The sequence below is a fragment of the Mastomys coucha genome, unplaced genomic scaffold, assembly GCF_008632895.1.
Source record: "Mastomys coucha isolate ucsf_1 unplaced genomic scaffold, UCSF_Mcou_1 pScaffold16, whole genome shotgun sequence".
Taxonomy (NCBI): domain Eukaryota; kingdom Metazoa; phylum Chordata; class Mammalia; order Rodentia; family Muridae; genus Mastomys; species Mastomys coucha.
In genome coordinates this window covers 43,499,036-43,516,187 of record NW_022196898.1, presented here as the reverse complement: position 1 = coordinate 43,516,187, position 17,152 = coordinate 43,499,036, and the positions used below count along the sequence as shown (strand labels likewise).

The following is a 17,152-nucleotide window of genomic DNA, read 5'->3' as shown; positions in this document are numbered from 1 at the left end:
GGCCGGGGCCACCTTCTTCCCCTTCGCCTTCTTTCCTTTGGGCATCTTGCTCGGCTGGTGGAGAGCAGAATTGTACTTTCTAGTTGTTCTGTCTCTTTGTCTTTGTAAAGATAGTACTTGTTCTTTGTTAGTATTTCTGTATGGTCCCAGATTTCTTTCTGTTTAATTGCCTTTGTCCTTGGCCACTTAAAACAGTCATTCATTCATTCATTCATTCATTCATTCATTCATTTGGTTTTTTCGTGACAAGGTTTTTCTTTGTAGCCCTGGCTGTTCTGGAACTTACTCTGTAGAACAGACCTGCTTCAAACTCAGAGATGCCCCACAAGTGGTGGGACTAAAGGCATACGCCACCACTGCCAGGCCAAAGTGGTGGTGGTGGTGGTGGTGGTGGTTCTAATGTATATGGGTATTTTGCCTGTGTTTGTCTCTGTCCTGTTTGTGTCCATAAAAGCCAGAAGAGAACATTGGATTCTCTGGGACTTTTGTGAGCTGTTATGTGGGTGCTGGGAATTAATTTGGGTCCTCTAAAAGAACAACCAATACTTTTAACCAAGGAGCCATCTTTCCAGCCCCCACTGGATAGAGTTGTTTATAGATTTGTTTGTCTCGCTACTGCGTGTAAGTGCCTAAGTATGTGTGGTGCCATATGCCTACAGTTATTTATCAGAGAGGCAGTAAGATGGAGGCTTTTATGTTGGTATCTTACCACATCCATTTTGTGGGACTTAAAGTTCTTGATGGGGTAAGACAGGGTGAAAACCAAATCAAATATAGCACATAGGGAAGTTATTCTTGAAGTTTGAAATTCAAACTCATGCTTGTAATCCAAGCATTTAGTTCAAACTTCAAAAATACTTGGGGGCTGGAAAGATGGCTCAGCGGTTAAGGGCACTGACTGCTCTTCCGAAGGTCCTGAGTTCAAATTCCAGCAACCACATGGTGACTCACAACCATCCATAAAGAGATCTGATGCCCTCTTCTGGAGTGTCTGAAGACAGCAACAGTGTACTTACATATAATAAATAAATAAACCTTTAAAAAATACTTTAAGAATATTACAAAGAACTTATACATGCTTTTACTCCTGTGCCCCAGGATAACCTGAGCTTGGTATGTATTACTAGAATGTCCCTCGAGTCCTAATCTCCCTGCTTTTGTTCACTCCCCAGGCTGGGAATACAGGCAACTGCCCCCACATGGGCCTGGCAAGGGGTTTTGTTTTTTTGTTTGATGGTTGGGGCTGGTGGTGCTGCTGGTGCTGCTGGTGGTCTATCTTTGTTTTGTTTTTAAACTGTTGAGTTATTCACTCTTTTGGGCTTCTACTGGGAGTGTCAGAATTCCTCCAGATAATGTGGTGGGGATGCTGCACATGTTCTAAGAGAAGATAATTCTCATTTAATGGTTTCTACTTTGTCTACTTTGTGTATAAAATAGCATATATGCTTATTGTAGAGTCATGGGAGGTACATTATGAAATACTTCTTATAGCAAATGAGAGAAGGTGCTGATGAAGGAGGAGCTGTTAACAGAAAGGGCTCATTTGAAGAAAACTGAGTTCACAGGACTTTAGTCCTCTTCTTGTATACTTTTTCTTTAGTAGAATCTAACAGCAGAATTAGAGGTACAGCAAACTATGGCAGCATGTACCTGTAAAGTCAGAGCTTGGAAGATGGAGTCAGGAGGATCAGGAATTTGAAGCCACCTTGGACTTTTCTTGAAAAGACCCTACCTCAGAAACAGAAAAGAACTCCAGAGGTAGAGGCAGACAGATTCCCCAGAGTTTGAAGGCAACCTGGTCTACATAGCAAATCCCAGGTCCTACATAGTGTGAGACCTTGTGCTCAAGACACCGTGACCAAGGAAATTTTTTGTTTGTTTGTTTGTTTTTCAAGACAGGGTTTCTCTGTGTAGCCCTGGTTGTCCTGGAACTTACTCTATAGACTAGGCTGGCCTCGAACTCAGAAATCCGCCTGCCTCTGCCTCCCAAGTGCTGGGATTAAAGGCGTGCGCCACCACCGCCTGGCTGCCAGGGGAATTCTTCTGCCAAAGAAAACATTTAATTGAGAGTTTGCTTACCAGTGTCAGAGGCTTTGGTCCATTATTGTGATGGTAGGAAACATGGTGACAGGCAGGAGTGGTGGTGAAGTAACCAAGAGTTGTATACTGATCAGCAAAGGGGTGGGGGGAGGGAGAGGGAGAGAGGGAGAGAGCGCACAGAGAAACTGGGCCTAGTATAGGGTTTTGAAGAACTTTTGAGACCTCAAAGCCCACCTACAATGGCACACTTCCTCCAACAAAGCCACACCTTCTAATCCTATCAAAGAGTTCCACTCCCTGTTGACTAAGTGTTCAGATGTATGAGCCTATGAAAGGCCATTCTCATTCAAACAGGCACAGCTTGTTTCAAAAAACAAACAAACAAAAAAAACAGACAAGAATGTGCTAGGGAGGTGGTACACATTGTTGATGCATATACATACATGCATGCCAAGCACACATAAAATAAAAATAATAAATGTAATTTTAAAAAACAGAAAAGGGGTCTTTCAGTTGTAGAATGGTAGAGTGGGAGTGGGCGAGTGTAGTCAGAGAAGAGGGCTGTGTGAGCAGATCTGAGAAGGTAAGGAGTGTGAGCAACTATGGAAGATGGATCATCCGTGGGAACTTTAGAATTGCCCAGCATTTTAACAGTGAACCTTAGGTGGGTTGAGCCCTTGAAAAGTTTAACCTTCGTGTAAACCTGGAATCAAATTATCCCCAGAACAATCAAATATTTCAAATAGCTTAAGCCTGTAAATGGGGGGACTTAAATGTTTTGAGTAGTGTCTGGCTTGGTTGATCTAAGGATCTGTGTATGCAATACTATGAAACACTATTTGCAGTTATTTTCTGGTTAGAGGTCAGTGTTGTACTTTTTCTTCTAACCTTGGTATTTTTGCAACAAGTTGAGTTCATTCAACTCCTTCATTTCTTCTCTTCTCTTTTCTTTTCTTTTTTTTTCCTTTGTCTTTCTCTACAAATATTTAGGGAAACAATTTTGTTTTAATTTCTTTTTTTTTTATTTAATTTCTTTTTTTTACACTCCAGATTTTATCCCCCTCTCAGTCCACCCTCTTGACTGTTCCCCATCCCATACCTCCTCTCTACCCGCCTATCTCCATGAGGATGTCCCCAACCCCAACCCCTACTCTCCACCCCACAAGACCAACCCCCACTCTCCACCCCACAAGACTATTCCCTAGAGCTTCCAGTCTCTTGAGGGTTAGGTGCATCTTCTCTGACTGAACCCAGACCTGGCAGTCCTCTGCTGTACATGTGTTGGGGGCCTCATATCAGCTGGTGTATGCTGCCTGGTTGGAGGTCTTGTGTTTGAGAGATCACAGGGGTCCAGGTAAATTGAGACTGGTGGTCCTTGTATAGGATCACCCTCCTCCCCAGCTTCTTCAAGCTTTTCCCTATCAACCACAGGGGTCAGCAGCTTCTGTCCATTGGTTGGATGCAAATATCTACATCTGACTCTTTAGCTGCTCTTTCTGAGGGCAGTCATGCTAGGTCCCTTTTTGTGAGCACTCTATACCCTCAGTAATAGTGTCAGGCCTTGGGGCCTCCTCCTGAGCTGGATCCCACTTGGGCCTGTTGCTGGATCTCCTTTTCCTCAGGCTCTTCTCCATTTTTATCCCTGCAGTTCTTTCAGACAGGAACAATTATGGGCCAGAGTTTTGATTGTGGGGTGGCAACCTCATTCCTCACTCGATGCCCTGTCTTTCTGCTGGAGGTGGGCTCTACAAGGTCCCTCCCTTTTGAGTCCTGAGAGTCTCTTACCTCCTACCTCCTGAGGTTGCCTGTTTCCATTCTTTCTGCTGGCCCTCGGGGCTTCAGTCCTTTTCCCCCACCCAGTACTTGATCTTGTTCCCCTCTTCCCACCCAAGTCCCTCCCTCCCTCCTATGATTGCTTTCTTCTCCCTCCCAAGTGGGATTAAGGGATCCTTACTTGGGTTCTTCAGCTTGTTGACCTTTTTGAGTTCTGTGGACTGTATCTTGGGTTTTCTGTACTTTTTTTTGGCTAATATTCACTTATTAGTAAGTACATACCGTGCATGTCTTTTGGTGTCTAAGATACCTTACTCAGGATATTTTCTAGTTCCATCCATTTGCCTGCAAAACTCAGGATGTCCTCATTCTTAATAGTTGAATAGTATTCCACTGTGTAAATGAACCACATTTTCTGTATCCATTCTTCTGTCGTGGGACATCTGGGTTGTTTCTAGCTTAAAGCCACCATGAACATAGTGGAACACATGCCCCTGTGGCCTGGTGGAGCATCTTTTGGGTATATTCCCAAGAGTGGTATAGCTGGGTCTTCAGGTAGATCTATTTCCATTTTTCTGCAGAAAACTAACCTCCAGATTAATTTCCAGAGTGGTTGTATCAGTTTGCCATCCCACCAGCAGTGGAGGAGTGTTCCTCTTTCTCCACATCCTTGCCAATAGATGCTGTCACCTGAGGTTTTGCTCTTAGCCATTCTGACTGGTGTAAGGTGGAATTTGCATTTCCCTGATCACTGAGGACTTTGAACTTTTTTAGGTGCTTCTCAGCCATTCGAGATTCCTCTGTTGTGAGTTCTCAGTTTACTTCTATACCCTGTTTTTTGATTGGCTTGTTTGGTTTTTTTTGGTGGTTAGCTTCTTGTTTTAATTTCTTAAATGGATTTTTTTCTTTAGTGCCAAGTATCTACAGAATGAGGTGGTGTACTTGAAGAGTACCTTGAACAGAAATTTAACCTCAAATAGTTAAGGGTTTTTCAGTACATTTAATAAATTAATCCATTAGTTAATTATTATTCCCTCCATGTAATTAGTCCATGTAAAAGCAATTAACTGGGGATGGAGAGATGCTCAGGTTGGAAGCACTGGCTGCTTTTAAGTTCTTTACAGGCCTCTGTGGGCACTATATATATGTGATGTACATACAAGCAGGCAAAACACTCATAAGCATAAGCTAATAACATGTAATTTTTAAAAAGTTAGCTGTTTGGAAACAATATGTTTGGGAAAAGTTAATGACATTTTTTTTTTAATCTCTTCTCTCCAGCTACATATCCTCACCGTTTGAATCTCTTTTATCTTGCCAATGATGTCATACAGAATTGTAAAAGGAAAAATGCAATCATATTTCGTGAATCATTTGCTGATGTGCTTCCTGAAGCAGCTGCTCTAGTGAAGTAAGTAAATCTTTATTGTACTTGGGGATTTAATGGGATTAAAGGCATGTGCCACTACCTCCCAGCATTTTAATTTTTTTTAAGGCAAGATCTTGCTATGTAGCCCAACCCAGTCTTGAATCGTAGCCATTCTTCTTTCTCTGCCTCCCAAATGTTAGAATCACAGGTGTGAGCCACATAACCAGTTAGGTTAATTTTCTACTCTAATACTGTAGTGTTCATAAAGTTCGGTGGCTGTGCTTTAAACATTATGGCTCTGTTCGCAGTTGGTGGGTATATCAGGTTTCTAGATGCTCTCTAATCCTCCATCCTTAGTTTGAACTTTGAGATCATATCAGTTTAATCCCTCCTTTTTCTTTTCTTTCCACCATGCCCAGCTCATTGACTCTTCTTTTTTCCCTGTATTTGGGGGTGTGATCTTTAGATTTATTTGCCTTTCTTTTGTGTGTATGGGTGCGGTGCCTGCATGCCTGCCAGTGAGTGAGGGGCTGCCATCCATTTATCAAAACGTGTTGTAGGGTGTAGTTGATTCCTGATTAGTATTCAGTAAACCTTAAAGGAAGAAAATCTCAGTGTTTCTTCTATACTAGTGCAATTATTTTGGATTTTGTATTCATGTTTTGTTTTGGTGCTAAAGATGTAAAACAGGGCCTTGTGTATGGATACTTGGTAGGCCAGTGCTGTGTCACTATGATATATTCCAGCCCTTTGTTTTGATTTGTTAAATTTTTATTTGTATGATTGTTATGCCTATACACACACACACGCATACACACATGTATGTGTGTGTGTGTGTGTGTGTGTGTGTGTGTGTATACACACCACATGCATGACTTGTGTCAGTGGAGACTAGATCCTCTAGGACTGGAATTACAGACAGTTGTAAGCCCCATGTGGGTCTAAAGAACCAGGTCTTCTGCAAGAGCAATGAGTACTTTTAACTGTTGAACCATCTCTCCAGCACCATTTGTTAGGTTTTTGTTTCATTATTAGATTTACTTAGTATGTGTGTACATATAGCACAACATGCATATAAAGGTCATTAGGACAACTTTCAGGAGTTAATTCTCTCATTTCACCACATGGGTGCCAGGGATAGAACTGAGTTCAGTTTTTTGACCAAAATCTTCCTTAAAATTTTTTCTAAAAAATTTTACTTGTTGGTTGGTTGGTTTATTTATTTATTTTGGATTTTCAAGGCAGGGTTTCTCTGTGTAGCTTTGCCTGTCCTGGAACTATCTCTCTAGACCAGGATGATCTGGAACTCAGAGATCTACCTCCCTCTGCCTCCTTAAAGCTTGGGACTAAAGGTGTGCACCACCACCATCCCACCCCTTATTTAAATTTCTTTTAATGCCAAACATGGTAGTACATGCTTTTAATTACAGCATTTGGGAGGCAAGCAAAGTGGCTTTCTGTGAGTTCAAGGACAGCCTGATGTACAGAATGAGTTCCAGAACAGCCAGGATTACAGAGTAAGACCTTGTCTCAAAAGAAAAAGAAAAAAAGAAAAGAAAAGAAAGACAGAATAAAGAAACACTTCTTTTCCCTGTGTGTGTGTGGGGGGGGGGGGCATGGTGTCCATGAATATCAGAAAAGGATGTTAGATCCCAGGAGCTGAAGTTACAGGCAGTTGGAAGCTGCCCATTATGGGTCCTGAAAACTCAACTTGGGTCTTTTGTAAGAGCAGAACTGCTGTGTAGTCTCTCTGGCCTCATATTTTTATTTTATTAGATTCAACTTATCCTTTGGAATGCTAATAGTTTCAGGGATTGACCAGACCTTTGAATTTTTTTTAAGATTTATTTATTATTATAAATAAGTATACTGTAGCTGTCTTCAGACACACCAGAAGTGGGCATCAGATCTCATTATGGGTGGTTGTGAGCCACCATGTGGTTGCTGGGATTTGAACTCAGGACCTTCGGAAGAGTAGTTGGTGCTCTTACCTGCTGAGCCATCGCACCGGCCTGACCTTTGAATTTCATAAGCATCACAAAGTTTGTTATATATCTGTAGCCTTATTTTGTCATTGATAAAAGTGTTGAATAAGGACATTTTCCTCATAAGTAAATGATGCATGAAAAAGATATTTAAAAATATATGCACAAAACTAGAGAGTTGGCTCAGTACTTGCTGATCTTCCAGAGGACCCAGGTTTGGTTCCAGGCACCCATAGGATACTCAAAACTGTCCCTAATTCCAGTTCTAGGATATCCAACATCCTCTTCTGACCTCCTTGGATACTGGACACACATGTGACACATGTGTATATGTGAAACAAAACACATAAAGTAAATAAGTAGATATTTTTTCATAACTAAAAATATATATAACACAGAAGAAATTTGGGTGTTAGTAAGTTGTTGAGTATGTAGCATATTTCTAGTTTGAGGATAAGTCAACTTTTTGTGTTGTGTTGTGTTTGATTTCTGAGACTGGGTTTCTCTGTGTAACAGCCCTGGCTATCCTAGAATTTGCTTTTAGACCATACTGAACTCACAGAGATCCACCTGCCTCTGCCTCCCATGTGCTAGGATTAAAGGCTTGTGCCACCACACGCAGCCCCTGAATCAGCTAGGCTTACTACATTTTACTTTTCTTCCAGGGATCCATCTGTCTCTAAGTCTATAGAACGAATCTTTAAAATCTGGGAAGATCGAAATGTGTACCCAGAAGACATGATTGTGGCATTGAGAGAAGCCTTAAGTAAGTTCCTCTTCTTTACTAAAAGAATTTAAGTCAGTCTTTACAGTTCTGTCTGTACTTATAGATCTTTCTGTTGTATAACACTAAAGGGGGTGGAGGAATCTGGCTTGATTTGTTTCGAGTTGAATACATAGATGTATGAATGTTTGAACTCAAAATAGAACCGGGTGGCGTAGGGAGTTAGATCTCTGTCTCTGTCGACTAAATGCAAACATGTCAAGTGAGGACACCCATCTGACTCTTTTCCTGTATTTGTTTTCATTAAGTATTTGAGAGTATTCACTGGCTATGTTTAATAAGTACTGCTCTGTCTTCTTACTGTTGGAGAAAGTTTGGGCATGGTTTCACAGCTTTTAAGTTGGCGGTGAGCATGCTTGAATAGTTTCTAATCTCTATTTGACTTAGATTTGCAGTAAGTTATATATGTATTCTTGGGTTTGTATGCATGTGTTTGTATGTGTGTAAGTAAATTAGTTCTTACATATAAGATTTAAGTAATTAAATCACCAAATACAAGTTGATAATAATTATTACTGTGGCCATTATCAAAGCATCACTAGAAATTTGGTTTTAAAAGAACACCTTCTAAGAAGCTGTTAAATCCTTCATATGAATTTGTGTTCTATTCAAAAGTAACTTATTTTTAGCATCTGACCTTTTTTTTTCAGAATTGGAGGTTTTATTAATTATATTTTTTATATTTATTTAATAGCTTCTTAGATTTGGTGGGTGTTTTCTGGTTTTGTTTTTATAAAAATGAAAGAAAAGAAATGAAAGAAACTGCACAGTCACGGATTGCCTTTTTCCATGCTACAACTTTGGCACTCAAGTGGACAGACAGAGCAGCTTCCCATAATGCCAGACTGCAAAAACTGCAATGTTTTCCAGGTACCACTTTCAAAACTCAGAAGCAGCTGAAAGAAAATCTGAACAAACAACCGAATAAGCAGTGGAAGAAATCACAAAGTAAGGAACAAAATCTCAACTAACGTTAAATTACCTCCTCCTTTTGGAGCAGAAGAAAATATAGACCATGTGACATCGTACCTGGCATAAACCATGTGTTTTCCAGGCCTGGGAGGCTCCCAGTGACTTAGACTAATCAAGCCAGCATGAAGTTACTTCTTTAAAAACAAAAACAAAAAAAACCCTACTGTTAAAGGAAATACAGAAAAGGGTTTAATTGAGCGAAGATCCAGTAGTAGTTGGGGTATTGAAAGAAGAAAAAAGTACTTGCTAGTAACCAGGCAATTCCCACATTCAAAGATTTGTGAAGTTAGAGGCAGCTGGCACTGCACCACAGAGCGGAAGAGGAGACTAGGCATTAAGAAGCGTTTCTCTGGGAGCCATGAAAGCCTTCAGATTTGGGGATACATTCTACCACGTTAGACATGGGCCTCCAATTTTGGCCAGAAACATTCTCTATCTGGAGCTCCTGTTGTGTTTGTCCCATTCACCCAGCATGATATCAAGGGAGTGGAATGCTGCATGTGATAGACTGTTGTGGGCAAACTGAGGAATGTCGAGAAACTGGAAGGTTTGGAGGGATGAAGTGAAAGACAGTGGAGAATTGGGAGGTGACACAAGAGAGTTGGGGTGTTTGCTCCGTCAAGCATGTGATACTCACCATGGTTAAGGGAGTCCTCTGGCATCCTTTTGTCATACATTGCATGCTTAGGAACAACGGGACCCATCGGTTTGGCCAAAGTTAAAGCACAGCGATAATGCGTATAGACCTTTGTTGCTGTGAACTGAGTCACCTAAAACATAATCCAAACTTAACCAGATGGAAATTGATATTTGTAGAGAATCTTCTCCAACCAGTGCTCAGGGTTAATTGGATGTCTTGTTACTGAATACTTACACTGGGACACTGAGATTTTCTCACACTGGATGAGACGAGGAGAAGGTGCTTCATGTACCTATCTCAGTTGTCCCCAAATCATTAAGTTGGGGATGTAACAAGCCTGTTGGAGGTAAGTTGGCTAGACTTATCTGAGTAGTTTACTTAGGAGTGTTAAATTCACAGTTACTTTGCTGCAGAGTTACATTATGACTATGTGTGCATGGCTGCTGTGTGTTTGCAGAGTATACCCTTCACTTTACATTTCGGTTTTCCTGGATTTGGTTAAATCTTGTGCTGTGTTCTTAATGAATTTTTATTTCACTCAACAGCATCCACGAATCCAAAAGCTGCTCTCAAATCTAAGATTGTTGCTGAGTTTCGAGTAAGTTACAGAATGCACTAAGTATATCAAAGACCATTTACTTACCTCTGAAGCCAGATCCCTGTATACGTATTTCTGCTCTGTTGTATGTAGGGAATCCAGAACAGGAATAGATTGCCTAGAGTTTATCTGCTTTCCTAATGGAGAGACAGCCTTCCAGAACATCTGCTGCTAGCTTAGCTCTGTGCATAGTTTATATCAGGAAGCCTCCTTTTTAAATTCAGCACCACTAAATTATAATTTTCTTAAAGCAGAACAAGACTATATATCTAATTAAATTTAAGAAGGGTGTAAGAGTTTATTACAGTGATAACCTTGTATCTGTAAATTAACTTGAATAATTAGGACTGCGGAGGGCCACCAAGCCTGCTAACCTGAATTTGCTTCCTGAAACACACATGAAAGGAAAGTGCCAACACTCCTGCAGGAGTTGTCAGCTGCCCTCTACACATGCACTATGGTACCCATGTGCTGCACAGATTTAAAAAATCAGTGTAGAGTTTAAAAACATGTTTAATTTTTTAAAAAAGGATTTTTTTTTTTTTAATATATAACTTACTGGTTGTGGTGGTGAAAGGCTTATCTTGTCATTCAGGAGGCAGGAACAAATTTGAGGCCAGCCTGGTCTATGGAGCAAGTTTCAGGGCTACATAGTAAGATCCTGTCTACCAAAACCTAAAAGTAAGTGTGTAGCTAAGAGTATGGTTTGACATGAGGATTGAAGGTCGATTTCTGTAGCACTGAGGAAAAGCAGTTTCCCCTAAGGGCTTTGCTAGGCATTAGTCTGGTGTACCTATGGGAGGGAATATGATCCTATGAATGAAATTTGACTGTGGTCTGTGTTCAGTCTCAGGCCCTCATTGAAGAATTGTTGATGTACAAACGCTCAGAAGATCAGATAGAACTGAAGGAGAAACAGTTGTCAACTATGAGAGTAGATGTCTGCAGCACAGAAACTCTCAAATGTTTAAAAGGTAACCAACACATCTTTTCAAATAAAATAGCTCAGTGTTTCCTTTCTTTGATTTTTATGTAAATTTTTATGTAATCAGACTAATTTGTCACATAAGGAGGATTTTCGATGTGGTTCTGGGATGAATCACCCACAGTGTTTAAAGAGAGGTAGGATGAAACAATTTTCAGAACCCTTGTGGTTCTACTGATTTCCCAGGTAGCAGTTTGATTTGTATAAAACTCATAAATAAGAAATTTCCTTAGGGAGGGGTAGGAATTTGGTTTTGTTTTTTTGTGGGTTTTAAAAGATTTATTTATTTTATTTTCTATGTATTAGTATTTTGCAAGAATATATGTATATGCATCACATCTATGCCTGGTGCCTACAGAGGCCAGAAGAGGGCATTGGATCCCCTAGGGTTAAGGATGGTTGTGAGCCATCATCAGAGTGCTAACACAGAACCCAAGTCCTCTGCAAGAGCAGCAAATGCTCTTAACCCCTGAGCCATCTCTCCAGCCCCTGATTTTGGTTTTGGTTGTTTTCTTTCATTTTGGTGGGGTAGGGAGTTGTTTGTTACAGGATTTCATGCTGTAGACCTGACTAGTTTTGAACTCACAAAGATCTCCTACCTGCCTCTGCCTCCTGTGCATCACTACACCTGGCTTCATACCCAAATTGGTTTTTTGGGGGTTTTTTTTTTTTGTTTGTTTGTTTTCTCAAGACGGGGTTTCTCTCTATAGCCCTGACTGTCCTGGAACTCACTCTGTAGACCAGGCTGGCCTCAAACTCAGAAATCCGCCTGCCTCTGCCTCCCAAGCGCTGGGATAAAAGGTGTGCGCCACCACCGCCCAGCGTTTTTGTTTTTTTTAAAGCTTTTTTTTTTTTTCTCACTCAGCTCGCTCTGGCCCAAAGATTTATTTACTTATTATATGTAAGTACACTGTAGCTGTTTTCAGACGTACCAGAAAAGAGTGACAGATCTCATTATGGATGGTTGTGAGCCACCATGTGGTTGCTGGGATTTGAACTCAGGACCTTCAGAAGAGCAGTCAGTTCTCCTAATGGCTGTGCCATCTCTCCAGCCTCATATACAAATTCTTATTCTCACTTTCTTGCTGTATTGAATTATAAACCATCAGCTGTGCATCTCCTTTGTGGTTCATTGGTTTTGTTCTTTTGTAAAATCACACTATCATCTTATAAAGTATAGTTGTTCACATTATAAATAGTTATAATTATAAGTGTTCTGCAGTCAGAGTTTATCTTTTACTTGATTATTGCTCTACTCTAATGCTTGGACAAATACAGGTAATATGCATTTGATGTACATCTTTAGAATAAGTAAGTGATGATTAGCTGTTCACTTTTGTATCTATTTTACTCCTATACCATGTTTTATTTTTACTTAGTAGTTTGTGGAATAACAGAATATTTTACTAGAACATGAGATTTATAGATGTTTCTAGATAAGCATACAAAATGGTCACAAGCTCTTTTTTTCCAAAGAGCCAAATCTACACTTCATAGCAAAAACATAATGCTATTAGTGAGGGTTGTGGTATTTGTTTAATAGTCTCATTTTGCTTCAGACAACGTTTATAGTATCTATATGATAGACTTGACTAAGAATGTATTCTAAACTGGGTAGCTGTGTTTAACAGCTAGTGGACGAAGGGAAGGTGTGTGCCGCAGCCAACACACACATACACCATTTGTAAACAGTTCACATTGACACAAATGATACTTCCTGCTCTGCTCATACTTTACAGCAGTGACATAGATCTGTTAATGTGCATTAGCCGCCAAAGATCGAGATGCCTGAGCTTTTGTTTTGTAATGTTTCTAAGGGTGTGTCCATTGAGTGTAAACAAAATGTCTTGGCAGACCGGAAGTAAGTGATAATACACCTGATGATGAGAGTAACTTCAGGATTATCAATTCATCCCTGTCCCCTACACCACACTAACTTGAACATAAAGCGTATAATTTAGTTCTGATCACTATGCAGAAGCATCCTACAAAGCTCTGTGATGCCCAGGGGAGACCTGAGGTCTCATGCAGGGATGAGGAGCTGCTCGTGTTACATAGCTAATGAAAGACAAAGACAAAGTGAATGCCGTCATGCAGTGCTGTGTTTCAGCAAGAGGAAAGGGAACATGTGCTGGATTTTAAGGACACTTTGCAGAGAAGGGTGAAGAACTTTGGTCTGATGCCCCAGAGATGACTTCACTTCTCTGAAACCTTAGTTTCTTAGAGCGATATTGTAGAATATTCTGCACTACCGTGCAGTGAGAAAAAAAAGTGGAACTTTATTCTGATATTCCTGAGGAGGAATATGGAGAATATTTGCAAAGTGAAGGACATGGAACATCCTTCCAGAGGACCTGGGTTCATCTCCCAGCACCCATGCTGGGTGACACCATTGGCCTATAATTCCAGTTTCTCACATACTCATATACATAAAATAAAATAAAAAGTTAAAAAAAAATAGTAACCACTTCAGCTAAACTTTATCTTATTACAGACACCTTTATTCTAGTGTCACTCTCACAAGTTCACATGGATCTGTTTTTGTCAATCTGTGCAGAGTGTATGTTGGGGTGGGGGTGGAGGAGATTTGGTTTATAGTCTGCAGGCACAAGTCTATAATACTGACCACTCAGAAGTTAAAGAACAACCTGAACAACTTTTTTTTGTTTGTTTTTCTTTTTGGTTTTTCATGACAGAGTTTTTCTGTGTAGCCCTGGCTGTCCTGGAACTCACTCTGTAGACCAGGCTGGCCTCAAACTCAGAAATCTGTCTGCCTCTGCCTCCCAAGTGCTGGGCCACCACTGCCTAGCTTCTGAACAATCTCTTGAAACTCTATCTCAGTAAAAGTTTAGGCTAGAAATATTACACACTAAAAGACAGATGTGCTGGCACATGCTGTTGTTCTTAGCATTTGGGAAGCTGAGGCAGAGGATCATGAGTTTGAAGCCATTGTGGGCTACATACATAGTGAGTTTAAGACATGGTTGTTCTACATAGTCACTCTCTTAAAACAAAAATAATTGCACACCAAGGCAACAAGAAAAGTGTCACAGGATAGTAAGAACTGTGGCATGGAAAGGAATTTCACTCAAAGAATAAACTTTTTTACTTTTTTTTTTTGTTTTGTTTTTTGGTTTTTTGGTTTTTTGGTTTTTTGGTTTTTTTTTTTTTTTTTTTTTTTTTTTTTTTTTTGAGACAGTGTTTCTCTGTGTAGCCTTGGCTGTCCTGGAACTCACTCTGTAGACCAGGCTGGCCTCAAACTCAGAAATCCGCCTGCCTCTGCCTCCCAGGCGCTGGGATTAAAGGTGTGAGCCACCACTGCCCAGCCACTTTTTTTACTTTTCTAATCTTGATATAAATACTTTCTCCATTCTTTCAGATAAAACAGGTGGAAAGAAGTTCTCCAAAGAATTTGAAGAAGCAAGTTCCAAGCTAGAGGAATTTGTGAATGGATTAGATAAACAGGTGAAAAATGGGCCCTCACTAACAGAAGCATTAGAGAATGCTGGAATTTTCTATGAAGCACAGTACAAAGAAGTGAAAGTGGTAGCTAACGTAAGTAATTCTGACTGTTTCATATTGAGTACTTACTGTGTGTCAGACACTCCTTATTCTGGGTGACCAACACTGAGGATAAGCATTAGAATCTATACTTAGTATCCTCATACAAGAAAGACATTATAGCTGATAGATCAGATTAAAACATAGACCTTGAGGGCTGGAACAATGGCTCAGTGGTTAAGAGCACTGATTGGTTTTCCAGAAGCCCTGGGTTCAATCCCCAGCAACCACATGGTGGCTCACAACCATCTGTAATGAGCATCTGATGCCCTCTTCTGGTGCGTCTGAAAGACAGCTATAGTGTACTCAACCTATATAAAATAAATAATAAATTAAAATATATATTCTCTCAAAAAGGCATGAATCTTTCAGATACTGACACTAATGCGCATCCTGACAATTGTATCTTATTATTTCTTTCTTTATTTTCCTTTTCTATAATATTCTATACATTTAGAATATTACAAGGATATTTTTTTTAAAGCTGGGGTACCATAATGACTAGAGGTACTATAGTAATTTTTACCTTAATGTTTCTTCTTCCTTTCTGTTATGAATTTTTACTCTTTTAGAAGTTCACAATGTTGTAGAAATGAAAACTAAGACTAGAAATATATATGGCTAAAACAAACATGACTCTGTACATAGACGATAATAGTTTTAGGGTCTGGTGAGATGGCTTAAAGGGTGGTAAAGGCACTTGCTGCCAAACCTGATGACCTGCATTCAGTCCCTGGGACTCATATGGTAAGAGAAAACCAGCTTTCTCACAGGGTTTTCTCTGTTATATGTTTGCTATGGCATACATTCACCCATATGCCCACTGCCAGAATACATATGTGTAATTTATATATTATTTATTGAAATATGTATTTACTACTATATAGTATATATAAGTTTTATAGGGGAGGGAGAAGACAGGGAAAGGGAGAGAGGCAGAGGTCCATGAAAAACTGGGTGGTCACATGCCTTTAATCCAGCACTCAGGACTCAGGTAGAGGCAGGTAGATCTCTGAATATGACGAGGCTAGCCTGGTCTATCTACAGAGCAAGTTCTTGGACAGCCAGGGCTACACAGAGAAATTTGACTCAAAAAACTAAAAATATATATGTGTGTATATATATAAGTATATATATATACACACATATATATGCACTTTTAAATTTTATTTTTTTTTAAGATTTATTTTATTTATTTTATGTGTATGAGTACACTATAGCTTCACAGATGGCCATGAGCTATCATGTGTGTGGCTGCTGGGAATTGAACTCAGGACCTCTGCCAGCCCAGCTCGCTCCAGCGTAATTCACTGTAGCTGTCTTCAGACGCACCAGAAGAGGGCGTCAGATCTCATTATGGGTAGTTGTGATCCACCATGTGGTTGCTGGGATCCGAACTCAGGACCTTAAGAAGAGTAGTCAGTGCTCTTACCCGCTGAGCCATCTCGCCAGCCCTAAATTTTATTCTTACTGAGTGGCATGTATGAGAGTGAGTGGACAGGAACATGTCCTATGGCACATGTATACATCAGAGCATGACCTTTGGGAGTCAGTTCTCTTCTACCCTTGGATTTCAGGAAGCAAACTATCAGGTTTGACAACCTTTATCTGCTGCGCTTCCTGAACTCACAGAAAATATCTTGAAGGAGAAAACAATAACAACAACAAAAAACAAAAAGTGGCTAAGTCAGTTCTGCCTTCCTCTTGTCAAAACCTCAGCCATTTAATTATCTAGCTTTGATTCCTTGTACTAAAAAGACTGCTAAAAACCCTATTCATTCTTGTACTTGACGTTTTGTGCCCTCTTTGTCTGAATACTCAAGTTTTTACACTGCTCCCCAAAAGCCGAACCTCAGAGAAAAGAATACCACTGACATCAACCAGATTTCTTCATGGTCTTCCTGCTGGTGCGAGCAGTTTCCAATACATCCAAATAGATGTTGGTATTCTTTGTTGTGTGTGTTGTGTATGAAGGTACGCACGTGTACAGTGCATGGATGTGCACATGGGGAGGCCGGAGGTTGTGGACTTCAGGTGTCTTCTCTTTTTTCCCCCCAAAGATTTATTTATTTTAATTTTATGTGTATGAGTGTTTTGTCTACATGCATGTCTGCACTAAGTGCATACTGTGGGTTCTGGATGAACCTGAGTCCTCTCCAGCCCTCTTTATTTGAAACAGGATCTTTCACTGAGTGTGAATCTTACTGTTTCAGCTAGACTGGCTTGCCAGTAAGTCCTTGGAATCTTCCTGTCCTGTCCTGACCCTTCTACCCACAACACTGTGTTATAGTCACCACACCAGTCTTTAAGTGGGTATTGAGTATCTGAACCCAGTTCCTGAGGCTTACATGGCAAACATTGTGCCCAGGGAGACATCTCCCCTATTTCTGGGTTACATCTGTCTAGGTTTTTTTGGTGTTGGGTTTGTTCGTGTGGTGTGTGTGT

At 40.2% G+C, this 17,152-nt stretch overlaps 1 protein-coding gene across 4 annotated transcripts in view; it reads left to right on the top strand.

The window, feature by feature from the left end:
* The window catches only part of Rprd2 (regulation of nuclear pre-mRNA domain containing 2), a 61,329-nt gene that overhangs the window by 24,269 nt on the left and 19,908 nt on the right, over positions 1–17,152 (top strand). For 2 of the 4 annotated variants that reach the window (XM_031374843.1, XM_031374846.1), the window contains 6 exons: positions 5,095–5,224; positions 7,833–7,933; positions 8,822–8,899; positions 10,109–10,161; positions 11,009–11,135; positions 14,526–14,701. In XM_031374843.1, the coding sequence (XP_031230703.1) occupies positions 5,095–5,224; positions 7,833–7,933; positions 8,822–8,899; positions 10,109–10,161; positions 11,009–11,135; positions 14,526–14,701 (665 nt within the window). The remainder of the gene's footprint in view (positions 1–5,094; positions 5,225–7,832; positions 7,934–8,821; positions 8,900–10,108; positions 10,162–11,008; positions 11,136–14,525; positions 14,702–17,152) is intronic. The other 2 variants (XM_031374844.1, XM_031374847.1) reach the window with 1 other exon arrangement.